Source organism: Aureococcus anophagefferens (assembly GCF_000186865.1).
Source record: "Aureococcus anophagefferens unplaced genomic scaffold AURANscaffold_19, whole genome shotgun sequence".
In the NCBI taxonomy this organism is placed as follows: domain Eukaryota; class Pelagophyceae; order Pelagomonadales; family Pelagomonadaceae; genus Aureococcus; species Aureococcus anophagefferens.
The window spans coordinates 339,976-357,555 of NW_008705579.1; the positions used below are offsets into that span (position 1 = coordinate 339,976).

The window sequence follows — 17,580 nt, forward strand, 5'->3', positions numbered from 1 at the left end:
AGTCGCTTCGCAGGCGCATGCCGATTTCATGATGATCGATGCGTCCTACCGCAAGCTCGACGACGGGCGCGCGGGCAGCGTCGGAAGAAGACGGCAACACGACATTAAGTTTCAACCGTAGGCGCATGTACTGCGCGCAATCGACGACCATCGGCACGAATATCATGGGCAAGAACGTCACGGCCGGCGCCGATCCGTTCAAGCTCTCCGTCGTCGCCGACGGCGACGAGGCGACGGTGACCTTTTCAGGCGACGACCTCACGGGCTATGAGTACATCTTCGAGACGGCGTCGGGCGCGTTCGAGGACGGCGGCTGCAAGGGCAAGCGCTCGACGCTCAACGGCGACAAGATCGCCGGCTACAAGAGCGGCAGCGAGGTCACGGTCGCCTACGGCAAGTGCGACGGCGAGCCGCCCTTCCCCTGCCAGATATACAGCCTGAGCGCGTCGGCCTAGGCGCGGGTAACAGTAGTCGTAGGTCCGCCGTCGCCGTCGTCCGCGGCGCCGACTCGGAGCGAGCGCGGGGCGACGGAACGCGTGCGCGCGGCGACGGAGCGCGCGGCGTCGAGGAGGCGGCGACGAAAACAAACACCCGAGCGTCGTCCCCGCGCGCGCGGCGCCGGTGGCCGACATCCCTTGACGATCCCTCCCCGCCGGCCGGGGCATGTGCTGGGACGAACACAGAGATCCTAGCAACATGTAACCCGATGGCCGGGCAGCCTCCGCCGCGCCTGAGCCGCGAGGCGCGCGGCCTGGCGAAGAAGACCAAGGAGGAGCGCACGGGCGCGCGGCGGCGGCGGAAGACGGGCGCCGCCGTGAAGCGCGAGCGCAAGGCGCTGGCGGCCGCGCAGGCCGCCGGCTCGCCGCCGCAGGCGCTCACGCCGACGCTGAACCCGCACGTCGTCGCCTTCGTGCCCGACTTCAGCCTCGACGACGCGCCGCGCGACTTCCCCGGCGCGCCGCCGGCGCCGGCGCCGTTCGACGGCGTCCGGCCGTTCGACGGCTTCGAGGCCCCGGCCTACGACGACGGCTTCCGGCCGTTCGACGGCGTCGAGACCCCGGCCTACGACGACGGCCTCCGGCCGTTCGACGGCTTCGAGACCCCGGCCTACGACGACGGCTTCCGGCCGTTCGACGGCTTCGAGGCCCCGGCCCGCGACGACGGCTTCCGGCCGTCCGACGGCTTCGAGGCCCCGGCCCGCGACGACGACGAGGCGGACGGCAACTTCGAGTTCCTGCGGCTCGCGCGCACGGTCTTCCGGCCCGGGCCGCCCGCGGCGGCGGACGTCGGCGCGCAGCGGACGTTCCACGCGCGGAACGCGGCCGCGTGGGCGTCGGCCGTCGAGGCGTCCGCGCGCGCGCGCGCGGAGGACCTCGAGCTCCGCGGCGGTGGCGGCCGGCGCGCCTGGGCCGCCTGGGCGACGTGCGCGGCGGAGGCCGAGCGCGCGCGCCGGCTCGTCGTGCTCGCGGAGCTCGAGGAGGAGGAGCGCGCGGAGCGGAGCCGGCGGCGCGCGTGGGCCGTCGAGGCCATCGCCGGCGAGCAGCGGCGCCGCGTCTCCGACACCTTCCTGCTGGAGACGGCCTCGACGCGCTGGTTCGAGGAGCTGGTCAACGCCAAGACCTGGGACGACGACTACGAGGTCGTCTGCCCCTACGCGTGCTTCGGCTGCGGCCACGCGTGCGCGCGGTCGGGCCTCGTCGCGCACCTCGCGTCGTGCCCCCGCGCGCCGGCGTCGAGCGACCAGGCCCTGGAGCTCGACCGCGCGCCGCGGCTGCCGTCGGGCGGCGGCGACGAGGACGAGAAGTACCTGGTCGTCTGCCCGAACGCGGTCATGGGCTGCGGCGTGTCGTGCCGGCGCGGCGAGGAGCTCAGTGCGCACCTGGCTTCCTGCCCGTTCTCCGACGTGACGCGGGAGCGCGAGGAGCGCACGCGCGAGCGGTGGCGCGTCGTCGTCGCGGCGGAGGTCGAGCAGGAGCGGAGCCGGCGCGTGCAGGGCGGCGACGCGCGCGCGGCCGTCGCGGCGGCGGCGGCGCGCGTCGCGCGGCGGCGGTCCCGGGGCGCGTCGTCGGCGGGGGCCGGCGACGACGCGCGGGGGCTCGCGCGGCTCGTGCGGCGGCACCGCGACGCGTCGCTGGCCGCGCTCGGCGGCGAGCTCGCGGCGCTCCGCGCGCGGCAGCGCGCGGCGTCGGCGGCCGCGGCGCCGCCGCGGGAGACGGCCGTCGCCGTGACGCGCGGCGCCGTGGCCACGGCCTTCCCCGAGGCGGGCGGGATGACCGTCGAGCTCTTCGGGTCGTGCGCGTACGGGCTCGACTTCGGGGACAGCGACCTGGATTTAGTAGTGGTGGGCTGGGACGCGCTCCGCGAGAGCGACGAGCTGCTGAGCAACCCGACTTATGTATTGCACCGCCTGGCCCAGTACCTGCGCGCGGCCGACGGCGTCCGCGTCGACAAGGTCCTCGACAAGGCGCGCGTGCCCGTCGTCCGCGCGGTCGTCGACACGGCGGCGTGGCACCCGATGGGCCCCCTGGTCAAGGTCGACATCTCCCTGGACTGCGCGGGCCACAGCGGCCTCGCCGCCGCGGCGCTCTGCGAGCGCCTCGTGTCGCGGCTGCCGGAGCTCGCGCCCGCGGCGCTCGCCGTGCGGTGCCTCCTCGCGGCCGCGGGCCTCAACGACGCCTACACGGGGGGCCTGCCGTCCTACGCCGTGCTGCTCATGGTCTTCTACTCCCGCCTCCACGCCAAGCGCTCCGCGGAGCACCGGCTGCGGTCCCGGGGGTTCCGGAGCGAGCGGACGCTCCGCGACGACGCGTGGCGCGACGCGACGGCGAAGCGGCTGCTGCGGCGCACGTCGGAGCGCACGCCGCCGTCGAGCCCCGCGCGGCGGCCGCCGAAGACGCCGCCGTCGAAGGACGAGGCCTCGTCGTCGCCCCTCGCGTCGCCGAAGCCGTCCGCGTCGTTCGCGCCGACGTTCGCGTCCGCGCACCCGCGCGCGCGGACGCCGACGCTCGCGACGCGCGGGGCTCTGTACGGCGCCGAGGTCGCCGACGCGCTCCTGCGGGACGCGCCCCGGGGCGACGACGACGAGGCGGACCTGAGCCACCGCGACGTCGCGCTCGCGCTCCTCGACTTCCTCGAGCTCTTCGGTCTGGAGTTCGCGCCCGAGTCCTGCGGCTTCTCCGTGCGCCGGGGCGGCCGGCGCCTCGCGCCGGGCGTCCCCAACGCCTTCATCCTCATCGAGGACCCGCTCGAGCCGTCGAACAACGTCGGGCGGAACTCGTACAACGTCGGCGTCGCGCTCGAGCTCTTCGCGTCCAAGTACGACGAGATCCGCGACGCGCTCCTGAAGCTGCCCGCGCCGTCGGCGCGGCGGCCGCCGACGGCGTCCTTCCTGGACGCGCTGCTCGCGAACGTCGAGGCGACCGCGGTCGCCGAGGCGCCCGGGGAGGCCGCCGCCGTCGCGGCCGCGCCCGCGCCGAAGGAGCCGCCGCGGAGCCCCGTGCTGGACCGCTACCCGCCGCCGCGCTAACGAAGTTTGTGTTCGTCGGAGGGCGGTTAGTCCCCCCCCCCCGGTAGCTTGCGCGCCTACTGGACCGAGAACTTGAGGTCCCAGACGCCGTCGAGGTGCGAGTTCTCGGCGATCTCTTTGAAGGACACCGTCGCCGCGGACGGGACCTGCTTCGCGATGGTCTTCGCGATGGCGTCGAGCAGGCCGATGACCGAGAAGCCCTCGCCCGTGTCCGCGTCGTGCGTCACGGGCGGCGTCCCGTTCGCGCTGAGCCGGATTTCGTCGCCGTCGAACGCGAGGTAGTTGAGCCGCTCCAATTTGTGGAACGCGGGCAGCGCGCCGTCCTCGCGGTACGCGAGGCGGAGCTCGGAGAAGTAGGGCTCGGACGCCTCGGGCACGACGAGGGTCCCCGTGAGCTCGCCGTCCACGAGCTCGCTCAGCCTCGGCGGCGAATCCTCGACGCGCGACCGGTTCCGCAGGTCGTCGCCGGCCGCGTCGTCGCCCTGGTAGGTCTCGAGGTAGGCCGCGAAGGCCTCGGATTTCTCCGCGGCCGTGCGGCAGAGCTCGGAGGCGAGCGCCGCGGCGTCGTAGGTGCCGCGCGCGTGCGCGCGCATGGCCTCGACGATCCGCGCCGACACCTCGACGCCCGTCGCGCCGTCGACGTCGATCTCCGGCGGCGGCGACGGCGGGGACGCGCGCGGCCGCTTGGGCTTGGGCTCGTCCGCGGGCGCGTCCTCCTGCGACACGACCGACGACGCGTCGGCCTCGTCCTTCGGGGCGGCTTCCTTGGGTTCTTCCGCCTTGGCCGTGCTGTTCCGCTTGATGAGGTCCTTCATGCCGCCGATGCTCTTCCCCATGGTGGTGTGTGAGCGTTAAGGGTCGGTATTCTTTGCTTCTACGATGCGTCTAAGTGTCGCGATCCTTGCCAAACGGCGGGCCAGGTGGTGTGGTGAAGCCGATCTCACGCTTCGCTGGCGGAGCAACAATCGGCGCATGCTCTTCAAGATCGGCTTGATGCGGCCAAGCAGCCCGGCTTCGCGACGAGAACAAAGATGGTCGTCCTCTCCCACCTCTGCCTCCTCCTCGCCGCCGCCTCCGCCGCGGGCGTCGTCCGGCGCTACAGCGAGCTCGAGGGCCGGCCCTACAGCATCGCCCGCGACGGCCGGTCGCTCCTCGTCAACGGGAGCCGCGTGCTGCTGCTGTCCGGGTCCATCCACTACCCGCGGTCGACGCCGGCCATGTGGCCCAAGCTCTTCGCCGAGGCGCGGGCCAACGGCCTCAACGCCATCGAGTCCTACGCCTTCTGGAACAAGCACAGCGCGACGCGGTACGGCGCCTACGACTACGGCTTCAACGGCGACGTGGACCTCTTTCTGTCGCTCGCCGCGGAGCACGACCTCTTCGTGCTCTGGCGCTTCGGGCCCTACGTCTGCGCCGAGTGGCCCGCCGGGGGCATCCCGGCGCGCGCGCCGCGTCGCGCCGTCTTCGCGAGCAACGTTGGCGCACCCGACCGCTCCGCAGGCCTGGATCCACGACGTGCCCGGCATGAAGACGCGGACGAACAACACCGCGTGGCTCAACGAGACGGGCCGGTGGATGCGGGACCACTTCGCCGTCATCGAGCCCCACCTCTCGCGCAACGGCGCGTCAAACCGCGTCCCACTTGCATGCCGCGCCGCGACCCGGCCCGACGTCTCCAGGCGGCCCGATCGTCGCGTCGCAGATCGAGAACGAGTACGGCGGTTCCAAGTCCGACGCGGCCGCCGTCGCCTACGTCGACGCGCTCGACGCGCTCGCGGACGCCGTCGCCCCGGAGCTCGTCTGGATGATGTGCGGCTTCGTGAGCCTCGTCGCGCCGGACGCGCTCCACACGGGCAACGGCTGCCCCCACGACCAGGGCCCCGCGAGCGCCCACGTCGTCGTGCCCCCCGCGCCGGGCGCCGACCCGGCCTGGTACACGGAGGACGAGCTCTGGTACGACGCCTGGGGCCTGCCGAGCCTCGCGCGGCCGCCCGCGGACGTCGCCTACGGCGTCGCGTCCTACGTCGCCACGGGCGGCGCGATGCACAACTTCTACATGTGGCACGGGGGCAACCACTACGGCAACTGGTCCACGGCGACGCCCGACCTCGGCGGCGCGTCGTCCGCGGAGAACACGGCGCGCGACCGCGCGTCGTCCGCTCCCGCGCGAGGTCCCCGGAACCGCCCGCGTCCCAGGTCCGCTACGCGAACGCCGCGCCGCTGCGGAGCGACGGCTCCCGCCACGAGCCCCTCTTCTCCCACCTCGCCGCGGTCCACGGCACGCTCGACGCCTACGCGGAGGTTCTGCTCGGCGCGACGCCGGAGGCGCTCGCGACGCCGTCGTGCGTCGCGGCGTGCCCGCACGCCTACTTCCTCAAGTTCGCCAACGACACCGCGTCCGTCGTCTTCGGCGTCCACGCCTGCGCCCAGTGGAACGCCTGCGACGCCAACGCGACGGCCGCCGTCGACGTCCGCGCGAGCAACGCGACGGGCCTCTTCCCCGCCGGCGCGCCGCCGGCGCTCGTCCTGCCCTTCGGCAGTGTGGTCGCGCTCGACGGCGCGTCGGGCGCGGTGCTCTTCAACACGTCGGACGTGGCGCCCGTCGACGCGCCGGCCATCGCCTGCGGCCCGGCCCTCGCCTGGACGAACTGGACCGACGGCGACGGCCGCGGCTGGTTCGCCGCGGACTTTTCCAAAGCGCAAGGCGCCGGCGACGCGGCGACGCTCCTCGACCTCGACGGCCTCGGCACGGGCATGGTCTTCCTCGACGGGGTCCACGTGACGAACTTCAACCTCGCCACGGCCGACTGCGGCCAGCGGGGCAAGCCGCGCTGCGGGTCGCGCCAAGTCGCCGGCGCGTATGCGGGCGTCGTCCCGGAGGCCAACGCGCCGGGCGACGGGGCCTGCGGCGCGCCGTCCCAGCGCTACTACCACGTCTACCCCGAGGCGACGGACGCAAAGACGATCTTGATCGCCGTCCCGCCGGGCGAGGCCGCGCGGGACCCGTCCAAGGTCCGCGTCTGCGCGCGCGCGCTCGGCGCGACGTCCTGAGGAGCCAGCGCCGTAGATAAAGTTCCAGGGACGCGTCGTTAGCAACGCGGCGCGCGCCGGGGAATCACCGAAGACTCTCCCTGCGGCAGCAGCTCGGATCTAGAAGCACTTGCGGTGGACGATGGCCGGGCCGGACTCGTCGTACTCGGCCTTGGAGATCCACATGGACTGGAAGGTCGAGAGCGAGGAGAGGATGGAGCCGCCGATCCAGACGGAGTACTTGCGCTCCGGGGGGGCGACGACCTTGATCTTCATCGTGGAGGGCGCGAGGGCCGTGAGCTCCTTGGTCATGCGCTCGCCGATGCCCGGGTACATGGTCGTGCCGCCGGAGAGGACGATGTTCGAGTAGAGGTCCTTGCGGATGTCGACGTCGCACTTCATGATCTGCGAGGGGAGGCGGGGTGAGCGCGCGCGCAGCGTTGGATTGGACGGCGAGGCGCACAGTCTGGAACGTGCAGTCGTGGATGCCCGACGCCTCCTTGCCGATGAACGAGGGCTGGAAGAGCACCTCGGGGCAGCGGAAGCGCTCGTTGCCGATGACGATGACGTTGCCGTCGGGGAGCTCGTAGGACTTCTCGAGCGCGGACGACTCGGCGGCCGTCTTCATCTCCTGGTCGAAGTCGAGCGCGATGTACGTGAGCTTCTCCTTGATGTCGCGGACGATCTCGCGCTCGGCCGTCGTCGTGAACGAGTAGCCGCGCTCCGTGAGGATCTTCATCATGTAGTCCGTGAGGTCGCGGCCCGCGAGGTCGAGGCGCACGATCGCGTGGGGGAGCGCGTAGCCCTCGTAGATGGGCACCGTGTGCGAGACGCCGTCGCCGGAGTCGAGCACGCAGCCCGTCGTGCGGCCGGACGCGTAGAGCGAGAGGACGGCCTGGATGTTGACGTACATGGCCGGGACGTTGAAGGTCTCGAACATGATCTGGGTCATGCGCTCGCGGTTCGCCTTGGGGTTGAGCGGCGCCTCCGTGAGGAGCACGGGGTGCTCCTCGGGCGCGACGCGGAGCTCGTTGTAGAAGGTGTGGTGCCAGATCTTCTCCATGTCGTCCCAGTTCGTCACGATGCCGTGCTCGATGGGGTACTTGAGCGTGAGGACGCCGCGCTTCGACTGGGCCTCGTCGCCGACGTAGGCGTCCTTCTGGTCCATGCCGACCATGATCCCGGGGTGCTTGGGGCGGCCGACGATGGACGGGAAGACGGCGCGCGGGGCGTCGTCGCCGGCGAAGCCGGCCTTGCACATGCCCGAGCCGTTGTCGACCACGAGCGCCTGGACATCCTCATCATCGGCAGACATTGTTTTTGACCTGTGATTTTTGGGGGCGTCGGGCGTCGGGGGCGTCCGGGGCGCGGCGGGGCGGAGGCGGGGCCGTTTCCGGGGGGCGGGGACGGCGCCGGGGGGGCTGCGCGCGACGCACGGTGGGTGTTTTTGACAGCGAGCGAGAAGCTAATGAGTGGTGTGGAGGCTGCCAGCTGCGAGCGCGCTATAGGATTTTGTCTGCAAGTCCGTGGGGATTACCGTGCTGGGGAGAACTTGGTGAACTACTCTAACCGTGTCCGAGGTGGGCTGCGGCACCACGGGAGCGGCGGCGGGGAGCGTAAACGGGTTCCCGGGGGCCGGGGGCCGTCGCGTGCTCCGGGCCGGTGCGCCGACGGGGAGAACATGGCGCCCCCCGTCGCCGGGAAGCGGCGGTCGTCGGTGAAGAAGGGGGGCATGGACAAGATCGTCCACCAGGTGTCCGGGGGCCACCGCATGGTCGTCGACGAGCACGGGAAGATGCACGGCTGGGTGCGGCGGTGCACGCTCGTGGGCCAGGTGCTCGCCTACTACCTCATCGGCTGGCTCTACTTTGGGTTCGGCCCCGAGGAGTGGACGCTGAAGGAGAGCTGCTACTTCTTGACGGTCACGTACACGACGGTGGGCTACGGCGACATCACGCCGCGGACCGACGGCGGCAAGGCCTTCGCCATGTTCTACGCCCTCGTCGGCGTCGCCGTCGTCTTCCCCGTCGTGCTCGAGCTCGGCCAATGGCTCGTCGACTACCTCGAGCGGAACATCCTCGAGCGGTTCAACCGGTCGCGGACCGAAAAGGAGGCAAAGTCCATCGTCGAGCCCGTCTGGCCCAAGGTGAGCCTCAGCGTCTTCCTCGTGCTCATCCCCCTCTTCGTCGGCGCCGCCTTCTTCAGCCACACGCACGTCCGGAGCTGCGGCAAGGCGTGGACGGAGTGGGACGCGTTCTGGTGGTCCTTCGCGACGATCACGACCATCGGCTACGGCGATTTGGACCTGGGCTGCGAGGGCGACGTCCAGGTCTTCCTGACGGTCTACATCGTCCTCTCCGTGGTCATCGTCGCGGCCGCGCTGAGCAACCTGTCGAACGTCTACACGACGTACACGGAGCAGGTCACGGAGGAGCGGCTGCTCAACGATTTTGATGTGGACCGCATCCTCGCCATGGACATGGACGGCGACGGCGTCCAGAAGGCGGAGTTCGTCATCGGCATGCTCGTGGCCATGGAGGCGCTCGACCAAGACAAGCTCGCGCTCTACTCGAACAAGTTCGACGAGCTCGACGCGGACGGGTCCGGGTCCCTCGACGCCGACGACCTCCTGCTCCTCGTGGACCAGATGAAGCGGCGGGGCAACGACCGCGCGTCGTCCGTGGGCCACGGGCCCGGCGGGCCGGGGCCCGACGAGGCCAAGTCCGCGGACGACGAGGACCGACGACGAAACGGGGGGCTCGAGCTCGTGCCCGACGAGGCCCCATTCTCCCTCGGCGACGCGGGCGTGACCTGCGCGTCGCCCGCGCCCGCGCAGGGGTACGAGGCGTGGTGCGGCTGCGCGCCGGCCTACCTCTCCCCGGGGATCGCCAAGGTCTAAGCGGGGAAAAGCCGACGCGCGTTACGACGACGCCCGCCGCGCGCCGGGCACGATCTTCGTGCGCTTCGGCGGCGGCGCCCCCGGCGGCGGCGCCGGGGCGCCGCTTTCGGCCTCCTGGCGCGCGCGGCGCCGCGCCTGCGCGAACGTCGGGTTGTGGAAGAGGTCGTTCCAGCGCCGGCGGAGCGCGGCCCACTCGAGCTTCGTGACGACCTTCGTCGGCGGCGCGCCGGGCCGCGCGGCCGCGCCGTCGCAGCGCTCGACGGCCGCGCGCGCGCCCGCGCGGTCCGCGAACTCGACGAACCCGAAGCCGCGGCGCGCGCGGTCCGCGCCCGTCGGGAGCGCGACGTGGACGACGCGCCCGCACGCGGCGAAGCGCGCGCGCACGGCGTCGTGGTCGTCGACGGCCGGGTCCAGGGGCTCGACGTAGACCGTGCGCGCCGCGATCGTCGCGTCGTCGGCCGCCTCGTAGGGCGCCGTCCGCCGCACGCGGCCGCCGCCGCCGTCGAGCTCGAGCGCCGGCGACCGCGCCACGGCCCGCCGCGCGGCGTCGAGGCGCGCGGACGCGTCCGTGGCCTCCAGGAGCTCCGCGGCGCGCCGGAAGCCGACGAGGTCCGCGAGGGGCATCCAGCCGCGCATCGTCGCGTCGCCGGCGCCGATGATGGACGCCAGGTGCTTGTCGCGGCGCACGTTCGCGTCGCTGAAGTAGAACTCGAGCTGCGCCGCCAGCTTGGACTCGAGGGCGTCGTCGCTCATGCTGGAGGCTTCGGAGAGCACCGTCGCGTCGCCTTCCCGTCGACCTTGCACCGCGCGATGGTGTGACGCGCGAGACGTTCGGGCTGGCCTCGCACCGACGTCGCGGCGTCGCGATGCCAACGATGGCGCAAAACGAACAAGCAAATAGCGCGGACAGCCGCCGCCTGACCACACCGCACCCTACACACACACTCGCGGTCCTCGCCGGGCTGTTCCTCTGCCGCGGCGCCGAGGCGCTGAGCGTCGCCGTGCGGCCGCCGCCCGTCGCCCGGGCGCCACCGCGACCGGAAAAGCCGAACCACTTCCGCGCGCCGGCGCCCTACGTGCTTCCCGAGGGCGCGCTCGCGGCGCTCGCCGGCGACGGCTTCGTCGTCGTCGAGGACTGGCTCAGCGAATCGGACGCGGACGCCTTCCGCGGCGACGCCATGAAGCAGCGCGCCGAGGGCCGCTTCGTCGCGTCCAAGGTCGGGAGCCGCCGCGTCGACGCCGCCGGCGACCTCGTGTCGTCGAACGGCCTCGCGGAGGAGACGCGGGCCGGCGAGACGTGCTGGCTCCGGCCGCCGCCGCCGGTCGCCTGCGGCGACGTCGCCGCGCGGCGAAAACTCAACGCGCGCGTGGAAGACTTGCGGGTCGCGCTCGCGGCGAGCTCGGGCGCCGCGCTGCTGCCCTTCGCGACGGAGCTCGGCTACGCGTTCTACGAGACCGGCGGCTTCTACAGGAAGCACGTCGACGTGCCGCGCGGCGTCTACTACGAGCTCGGGCGGTCCGGCGCGACGAACTTCGCGCTCCAGGAGCGGCGCGAGTACAGCGTACTGCTCTATTTGAACCCGCGGGACTGGGACGCGGACCGCGACGGCGGCGCGCTCGTCGTCGACGGGCCCGGCGGCGCGACGGTCGCCGTGTCGCCCCGGGGCGGCACGCTCGTCGTCATGTCGTCGGATCGCACGCCCCACGAGGTCCTCGCCTCGAAGCGGCCGCGGATCGCCGTCGTCGGCTGGTTCCGCACGCGCCGGTCCGAGGAGGCGGCGCGGCTCAAAGAGTCGGAAATCTTCGCCGCCGCCGAGGCCTTCGAGCGCTTCGGCTACGACGCCGCGGCGCTCGCGACGTTCCGGCGCGCGCGGCCCCACCTGACGGAGCCCGTCGAGGTCGCCTACTGCTTCGCGCGGGAGGCGCACGCGCTCTTCGACGGCTTGGACGACCGGGACGGCGCGGCCGCCGCGTGGCGGTCGGCCCAAAACCTGGACCCGGGCAACGCCGTGAGCCTGCTGGGCCTGGCCATGACGACGCGGGACGACGACGAGCGGGCGGCGTCCCTCGCGGCGGCGCGACAGGCCGAGCCGGAGTCCGCGCGCGCGGCGCTCCTGCGCGCGGCGAGCCTCGACGTCGGCGACGCGGAGCGCGCGGCGCTCGCCGCGGACCTGTCGCGCTGCGCGCCCGCGGCGGCCTGCCTCGCCGAGTCGCTGGCGTGGCTCGACGCGGAGGGCTTCGACGCCCGGGAAGCCGCCAGTGCTTCTACTTCCCACTGTCTGTCCGTCGCGGCGGCGGCCGCGGCGGCGAACGCGGCCGGCGCGCCGCGCGCGTGCGCGGAGTTTGGCATCTACCACGGCCGCTCGCTGCGCCTCTTGGACGCGCAGCTCCCGGAGAACTGGGAGCTCCACGGCTTCGACTCCTTCGTGGGCCTGCCCGAGGCCTGGGCGCACGAGGCCGCGGGGTCCTACTCCGTGCTCGGCGACCGCCTGTGTGCAAATCAAATCTTCAACTCGACTTCAATGTGAGCGTATTCGAATGTTTTGACACGAGCACTTCCGCTGTGCTTCGAGAACTCGATGAGAGCAATCGATTCGTCCAAAAATCAGCCGAATCGACGTCAACTTGACCGAGATAGAGAGTTCTGAAGTTTGGCCCCGACGTCCCAGCTCACTGGTTGATTTCCACACAGGCGACCGCGGCCTCGACGCGGACGCGGCCCTCGACGGCGCGGCGTCGCCCTACCCGGCGCGCGCCACGCTCCACCGGGGCTGGTTCGCCGACACGGCGGGGCCCTTCGCGGCGACGCCCGCCGCGGACAAACTCGGCCTCGTGCACCTCGACTGCGACCTGTACAGCTCCGCGCGCGACGTGCTCGCCGCGCTGGGCCCGAAGCTCGCGCCGGGCTGCGTCGTCGTCTTCGACGATTTTCTGGTTCACGCGACGTGGCGGGAGGACGAGAAGCGCGCCTGGGACGAGGCCGTCGCCGCGTTCGGCCTCCGGGCGCGCGTCGTCGCCGCGTCGCTCCTGACGAAGCAGGTCGTCTTCGAACTATTATAGGTGTTAGGGGCATACGTAGTCCCCCGCCGTCCGCGGCAGGGCGCGCGGCCGCCGGGCCGGCGTCGTCGCGAGCGCGCTCTGGGGCCGCGCGCGCCGCGTCCGGCGGCCCGTCGCGCTCTTGGAGCCGAGTTTGCCCGCGGTCGCGCTCTTGGGCCGCGGCGCGGCCCTGTCGAGCTGGAGGGGCGTGGTCCACGTCGCGCGGCCGAGCCCCGCGCACTCCGCGCGGACGCGCAGGAGCTCCTCGCCGATGATGTTCGTCAGGAGCTCCTCGTCGCTGAGCCGCATCGTCTTGGGCGTGTAGGTCGGGATCGCGCCGGGCCGGAACTTGGACAGCGACGGCTGCGGCCTCGGGACGTCGAAGAGCCGCTTCGGCGTCTTCGCGCGCGGCGGCGGCGCGGCGTCGGCGCCGTCGGCGACCTCGGGGACGGGCGCCTCGGCCGGCGGGTCCGCCTCGCGCGGCGACGGCGGCGCCGCGCGGCGCGGCGCCGCCGCGGGCGCCGCGGGCCGCGCGGCGACGGCGGCCCGCAGCCGCTCCAGCTCGCGCTCGGCGGCGCTCCGCGCGGCGCCGTGGGCCTCGGCGTCGCGGAGCGCCGCGTCGAGGCGCCGCAGCAGCCGCTCGTGGTCGCGCGCCGCGGCCGCGGTCTCGCCGTCCGCGGCGTCGCGGTCCGCCCGGAGCGCGTCGCGCTCGTCGCGGAGCGCGTCGCGCTCGGCGACGACGACGCGGTACTGCACCTCGACGCCGTCGCGCATCGTCGCGTCGTCGGAGAGCGCCTCCGTGCGGTGCCGCGACGCCTGGACCGCGCGCAGCGCCTCGTCGCGCGCGCGCCGCGTCTCGCCGTGGAGCCGCCGCTCGTCGTGGAGCCGCTCCTGGAGCGAGATCTTCTCCTCGGCGGAGCGCGCCGTCGCATTTTGCAATTTTGCGCGCGTCGCGTCGTGGTCAACGCGCTCGCGCGCGAGCGCCTCCGCGGGGTCCTCGTCGGCGTCGAACGCGTCGGGCGCCGCGCCCTTCGACGGCGACGCCGCGGGCGACGCGAGCGCGCCGTCGAGGCGCGACCGCGTCTTCTCGTGGGCGCCGCGCTCCGCGTGGAGGTCCTCCTCGGCCTTGGCGCGCGAAAAGTCGCTCGCCGCGAGCTTCTCGCGGAGCTCCGCGAGCCCCGCGTCGTCGCCGCCGCCGCCGCCGGCGGCGTCCGCGACGCGCCTCCGGAGCCTCGCCACCTCCGCGTCCGCGTCGCGCCGCGCGCCCTCGGCGACCTTGAGCGCGGCGCGCGCCGTCGACTCGTCCGCGGCGGCCGACCGCCGCAGGTCGTCGAGGGCGCCCTTGGTCCGCTCGTGCGCGGCCCGCTCCTTCGCCGCGGCCTCCTTCTCGGCGACCAGGGCGCTCTTGAGGTACGCGGCCTCGCCCGCGCCGTCGCCGCTCGCCGCCGCGGCCTTCTGTAAGACGTCGAGCGCCGCGTCGCGCTCGACGAGCAGGGCGTCGCGCTCGGCGAGCTGGGCGTCCTTCTCGCCGAGCGCGTCTTTGGCCGCGTCGCGGTCCGCGAACGCGCCGTCGCGTTCCCGGAGCGCCGCGCGGAGCGCCGCGTCGCGCTCCCGGAGCGCCCGGGCCGTCGCCCGGTCGCGGGTCGCGTAGTGGTGCCTCGCGAAGGCCCAGAAGCCGCGGCCGCGCGCGGCCCGGTCCCGCCGCGCGGCCGCGGCCGCGAGCGCGCGCGCGACGACGCATAGTTCGCCGCGCGGCGTTCCCGGAGCGTCCGCGGGCGGCGCGGCGCCGCTCCAGTCGCGCTGGCGGAAGACCGTCGTCTTCGGCGCCTCGACGTCCTCGCCGTTGGCGATGGCCTTGGCGTAGGCGAAGTTGGGCGTCCCGCGGTCGCCCCGGAGGAACGAGCCCCGGTCGACGCCCGGCGGCGCGAGGCCCTGCGCGACGATGGACTGGCGCCGCCGCTGGCCGAGCTGCGTGATGATGCCCGGCGCGGCGCCGTCGGCGGCGGAGACGGCCGGCAGCTCGTCGGCGTCCGCCTTCTTCCGCCAGCGGAACTGCTCCTCCGTGGCCTCCGTGGGAACCATCTGCCCGTTCTTCCAGACGAACGGCGTCTTCGGCGCGGGGTCCGGCGCGGGCGTCGCCGACGACGGCCGCCGGAATTTGTAGGGCGTCGCGGCCGGTTCGGGCTCGGGCTCGGGCTCGGGCGTCGCCGACGACGGCCGCCGGCTCCAGCGGAACTTCTCCGGCCGCTCGTCGCCGCCGTCCGCGAACTCGCGCGTCGACGGCCGCCGGCTCCAGCGGAACTTCTCCGGCTGCTGCGGCGCCGACGCGGCGGGCAGCGCCGACGACGGCCGCGGCGGCAGCGCCGCCTTGCCCCCGCCCTCGCTCTCGCCCTCGGACTCGCCGTCGTCGCCGTCGCCGCGGCGGAGGCGGAAGTTGGCGCTCTGCGGCCGCGTCCGCGCCATGCTCTGCCGCTTGCGCGCCGCCAGCTGGTTGAAGATGGACCGGTCGCTGCTGGCCGCCGTGTCCACCGACTCCTCCTGGCGGATGTGGGCCAGCATCGTCGCGACGCCGGCCGGTGCCAACGCGCTCGACCGGTCGACCGGGCTGCCCTCGCCCCTTGGAACGAGTTTGCACCGTGAACCGCTTCGTTAGCCTGGCCCTTTACGCACTTCTTTACGCCGCCGCGGCCGTCGCGCGGTCCAGCGCGCCGAGGACCTCGTCGACGATGGCCTCGAGGCCGTCGCCCCGCTTGACGGAGGCGAAGACCGTCGGCCCGTCGCCGCGCATCTTCCTCGCGTCGCGGTCCATGACGCCGAGGTCCGCGCCGACGGCCTCCGCGAGGTCCGTCTTGTTGATGACGAGGACGTCGGACTGGGTGATGCCCGGCCCGCCCTTGCGGGGCACCTTGTCGCCGCCGGCGACGTCGATGACGTAGAGGCTAAAGTCCGCGAGCTCCGAGCTGAAGTGCGCCGCGAGGTTGTCGCCGCCGGACTCGCAGAGCAGGAGCTCGACGCCCGCGTGCGTCGCCGTGAGCGCCTCCAGCGCCTCGAGGTTCGCGGACACGTCCTCGCGGATGGCCGCGTGGGGGCAGCCGCCCGTCTCGACGGCGGCGATGCGGTCCGGTGCGAGCGCGGAGTTCCGCGCGAGGAATTCCGCGTCCTCGCGCGTGAAGATGTCGTTCGTGACGACGGCGAGCGACCGCTCCTCGCGGAGGCGCCGGCAGAGCGCCAGCGTCAGCGCCGTCTTGCCGGACCCGACGGGGCCGCCGATGCCCACGGTGAAGGCGCGCGACGCCCAGTCGCGCGTCGCCCAGAAGGCCGGCAGGCCCGTGTCCCGCGCGCCGAAGGACCCGGGGTGGTCGTAGTGCTCGTGGCTGTGGGAGTGGGCCGCGCGCGTGCGCGCGGCGGCGATGCGCGTCGCGGCGGCGCGCCGCAGCGCGCGGAGCGCGAGCATGTTGGTCGAGGTCGGGGCGAGGCTGGTGTTGCCGCAGCGCGCTGCAGCGCTCGCCGAATATTGCCGTGAGCTGGAGTTGTTGCCTGCCCTGTGCTGCGAGATGGCAGGCGTTTGAGAGCGTCGAGACTGCACGCGGAGGCTTAAAAACGCAACACCAAGCTACGCATACGAGAGGCTTAAGAGCACACGACACCACGCTACGAAAAGATGGACCGCGTGCGCCACGGCTTCGCGCGCATCACCGCCGAGGTCGTGCAGCAGAAGACGGTGCTCACGCGCATCGCGCACAAAGCACCCGCGCGCCTGCTGCCGCTGAAAACGGCCGCAGCGGCGAGCGTCGGCGCGGCGCGCTGCGTGCTGAGCTCGCTGGGCGGCGGCCTGCTGAGCGGCGACGCGCTCGACTTCGAGATCGTCGTCGAGGACGGCGCGACGCTGCACCTCGGCACGCAGGCGTCGACGAAAGTCTACAAGGGCCCCGCCGGCGCGAGCCAGACGCTCGAGGCGTCCGTCGGCTCAGGAGCGCTGCTCGTGTCGACGCCCGACGCCGTGACGCCCTTCCGCGCCTCGACGTACACGCAAACGCAGCGCTTCGAGCTCGCGGACGGCGCGTCGGTCGCCGTCGTCGACTGGCTCGGCGCGGGCCGCGCCGCGAACGGCGAGCGCTGGGCCTTCGACGCCGCGACGACCCGGAGCCGCTACGTCGTCGGCGGCGCGGAGATCGTCGACGCGCTGCGCCTCGGCGGGCCGGCGGCGCGCTTCGACGTCGATACGACCACGGAAGCCTACGACGTCGCCGCGTCCTTGGTGCTCGTCGGGCCGCGGGCCGCGGCGGCGGCGGCGGCGACGCGCGGCGTCGCGGGCGACCTCGCGGCGCGGCGCGGCGCGCGGCGCCTGGAGAAGGGGCCCGCGTCCGCGGGGCGCCTCGCGCTCGAGGGCGCCGTCGTCATGGGCGTCGGCGACGCGGGCGGCGGCGCGACGGTCGCGCGCCTCGTCGCCGAGTCGCCGGACGACGCGTACCGCGTGCTCCGCGCGTGCCTCGAGCCGCTGGCGAGCGAGCTCGGCGAGGCGCCCTACGCGGACCGCATCCACGCCGTCGGCGGCTTCGGCGCGGCGGCGCGGCCGCGGACGTGTACCGAGCGGCGGCCCGCCGCCGCCGACGCGGACGGCGGCGCGCCGCTCCGCCGCGCTCAGCGCCTCGCGCTCGCGCAGCTCGTCGACTCGGCGCTGCCGACGGGGGGCTTCGCCCACTCGGGCGGCGTCGAGGCGGCCTTCCAGCTCGGCCTGCTGCCGCCGGGCGACGAGGCCGCGGCGCTCCGGTTCCTCGACGTTTTGCTCGCGTCGCACGCGGCCGTCCAGGCTCCGTTTTTCGCCGCGGCGCACGGCGGCGGCGACGCGGCGGCGCTGGACGCGGGCCTGGGGGCGCTCCTCGCGGCGACGGCGCCGGCGCACCGCGCGTCGCTGGCCGCCGGCGCGGCCGTCACCCGCGTGGCCGCGGAGCTCGCGCCGGCGCCGGCGCGCGCGAAGCACGGCGCCGTCGCGCTCGGCGCGCTCGCGGCGCGCCTCGGGTTGCCCCGGGACGCGGCGCTCGACGCCTTCGCCTTCACGGCCGTGCGCGACGCCGCGTCCGCCGCCGGC

General features: G+C 73.9%; 4 protein-coding genes across 4 annotated transcripts; 2 read left to right on the forward strand and 2 right to left on the reverse strand.

The window, feature by feature from the left end:
* Positions 1–164: 164 nt before the first annotated feature.
* On the forward strand, positions 165–6,577 carry AURANDRAFT_66064 (hypothetical protein; the record flags this gene model as incomplete). Its single annotated transcript, XM_009041139.1, has 6 exons — positions 165–377; positions 719–3,496; positions 4,534–5,001; positions 5,027–5,161; positions 5,229–5,647; positions 5,698–6,577. The coding sequence occupies 6 exons, from the start codon at positions 165–167 to the stop codon at positions 6,575–6,577; spliced, it is 4,893 nt and encodes a 1,630-aa protein (XP_009039387.1).
* Positions 6,578–6,625: 48 nt separating this feature from the next.
* On the reverse strand, positions 6,626–7,877 carry AURANDRAFT_60226 (hypothetical protein; the record flags this gene model as incomplete). Its single annotated transcript, XM_009041225.1, is given in 3 exon segments — positions 6,626–6,662; positions 6,677–6,961; positions 7,020–7,877. The coding sequence occupies 2 exon segments, from the start codon at positions 7,869–7,871 to the stop codon at positions 6,677–6,679; spliced, it is 1,137 nt and encodes a 378-aa protein (XP_009039473.1).
* A 360-nt stretch (positions 7,878–8,237) lies between these two features.
* AURANDRAFT_66065 (hypothetical protein) lies at positions 8,238–9,455 on the forward strand (the record flags this gene model as incomplete). Its single annotated transcript, XM_009041140.1, has 1 exon — positions 8,238–9,455. The coding sequence occupies one exon, from the start codon at positions 8,238–8,240 to the stop codon at positions 9,453–9,455; it is 1,218 nt and encodes a 405-aa protein (XP_009039388.1).
* Positions 9,456–15,165: 5,710 nt separating this feature from the next.
* On the reverse strand, positions 15,166–15,945 carry URE4 (hypothetical protein; the record flags this gene model as incomplete). Its single annotated transcript, XM_009041224.1, has 1 exon — positions 15,166–15,945. One exon carries the CDS (start codon positions 15,943–15,945, stop codon positions 15,166–15,168), a length of 780 nt encoding a protein of 259 aa, XP_009039472.1.
* Between the last annotated feature and the right edge of the window lie 1,635 nt (positions 15,946–17,580).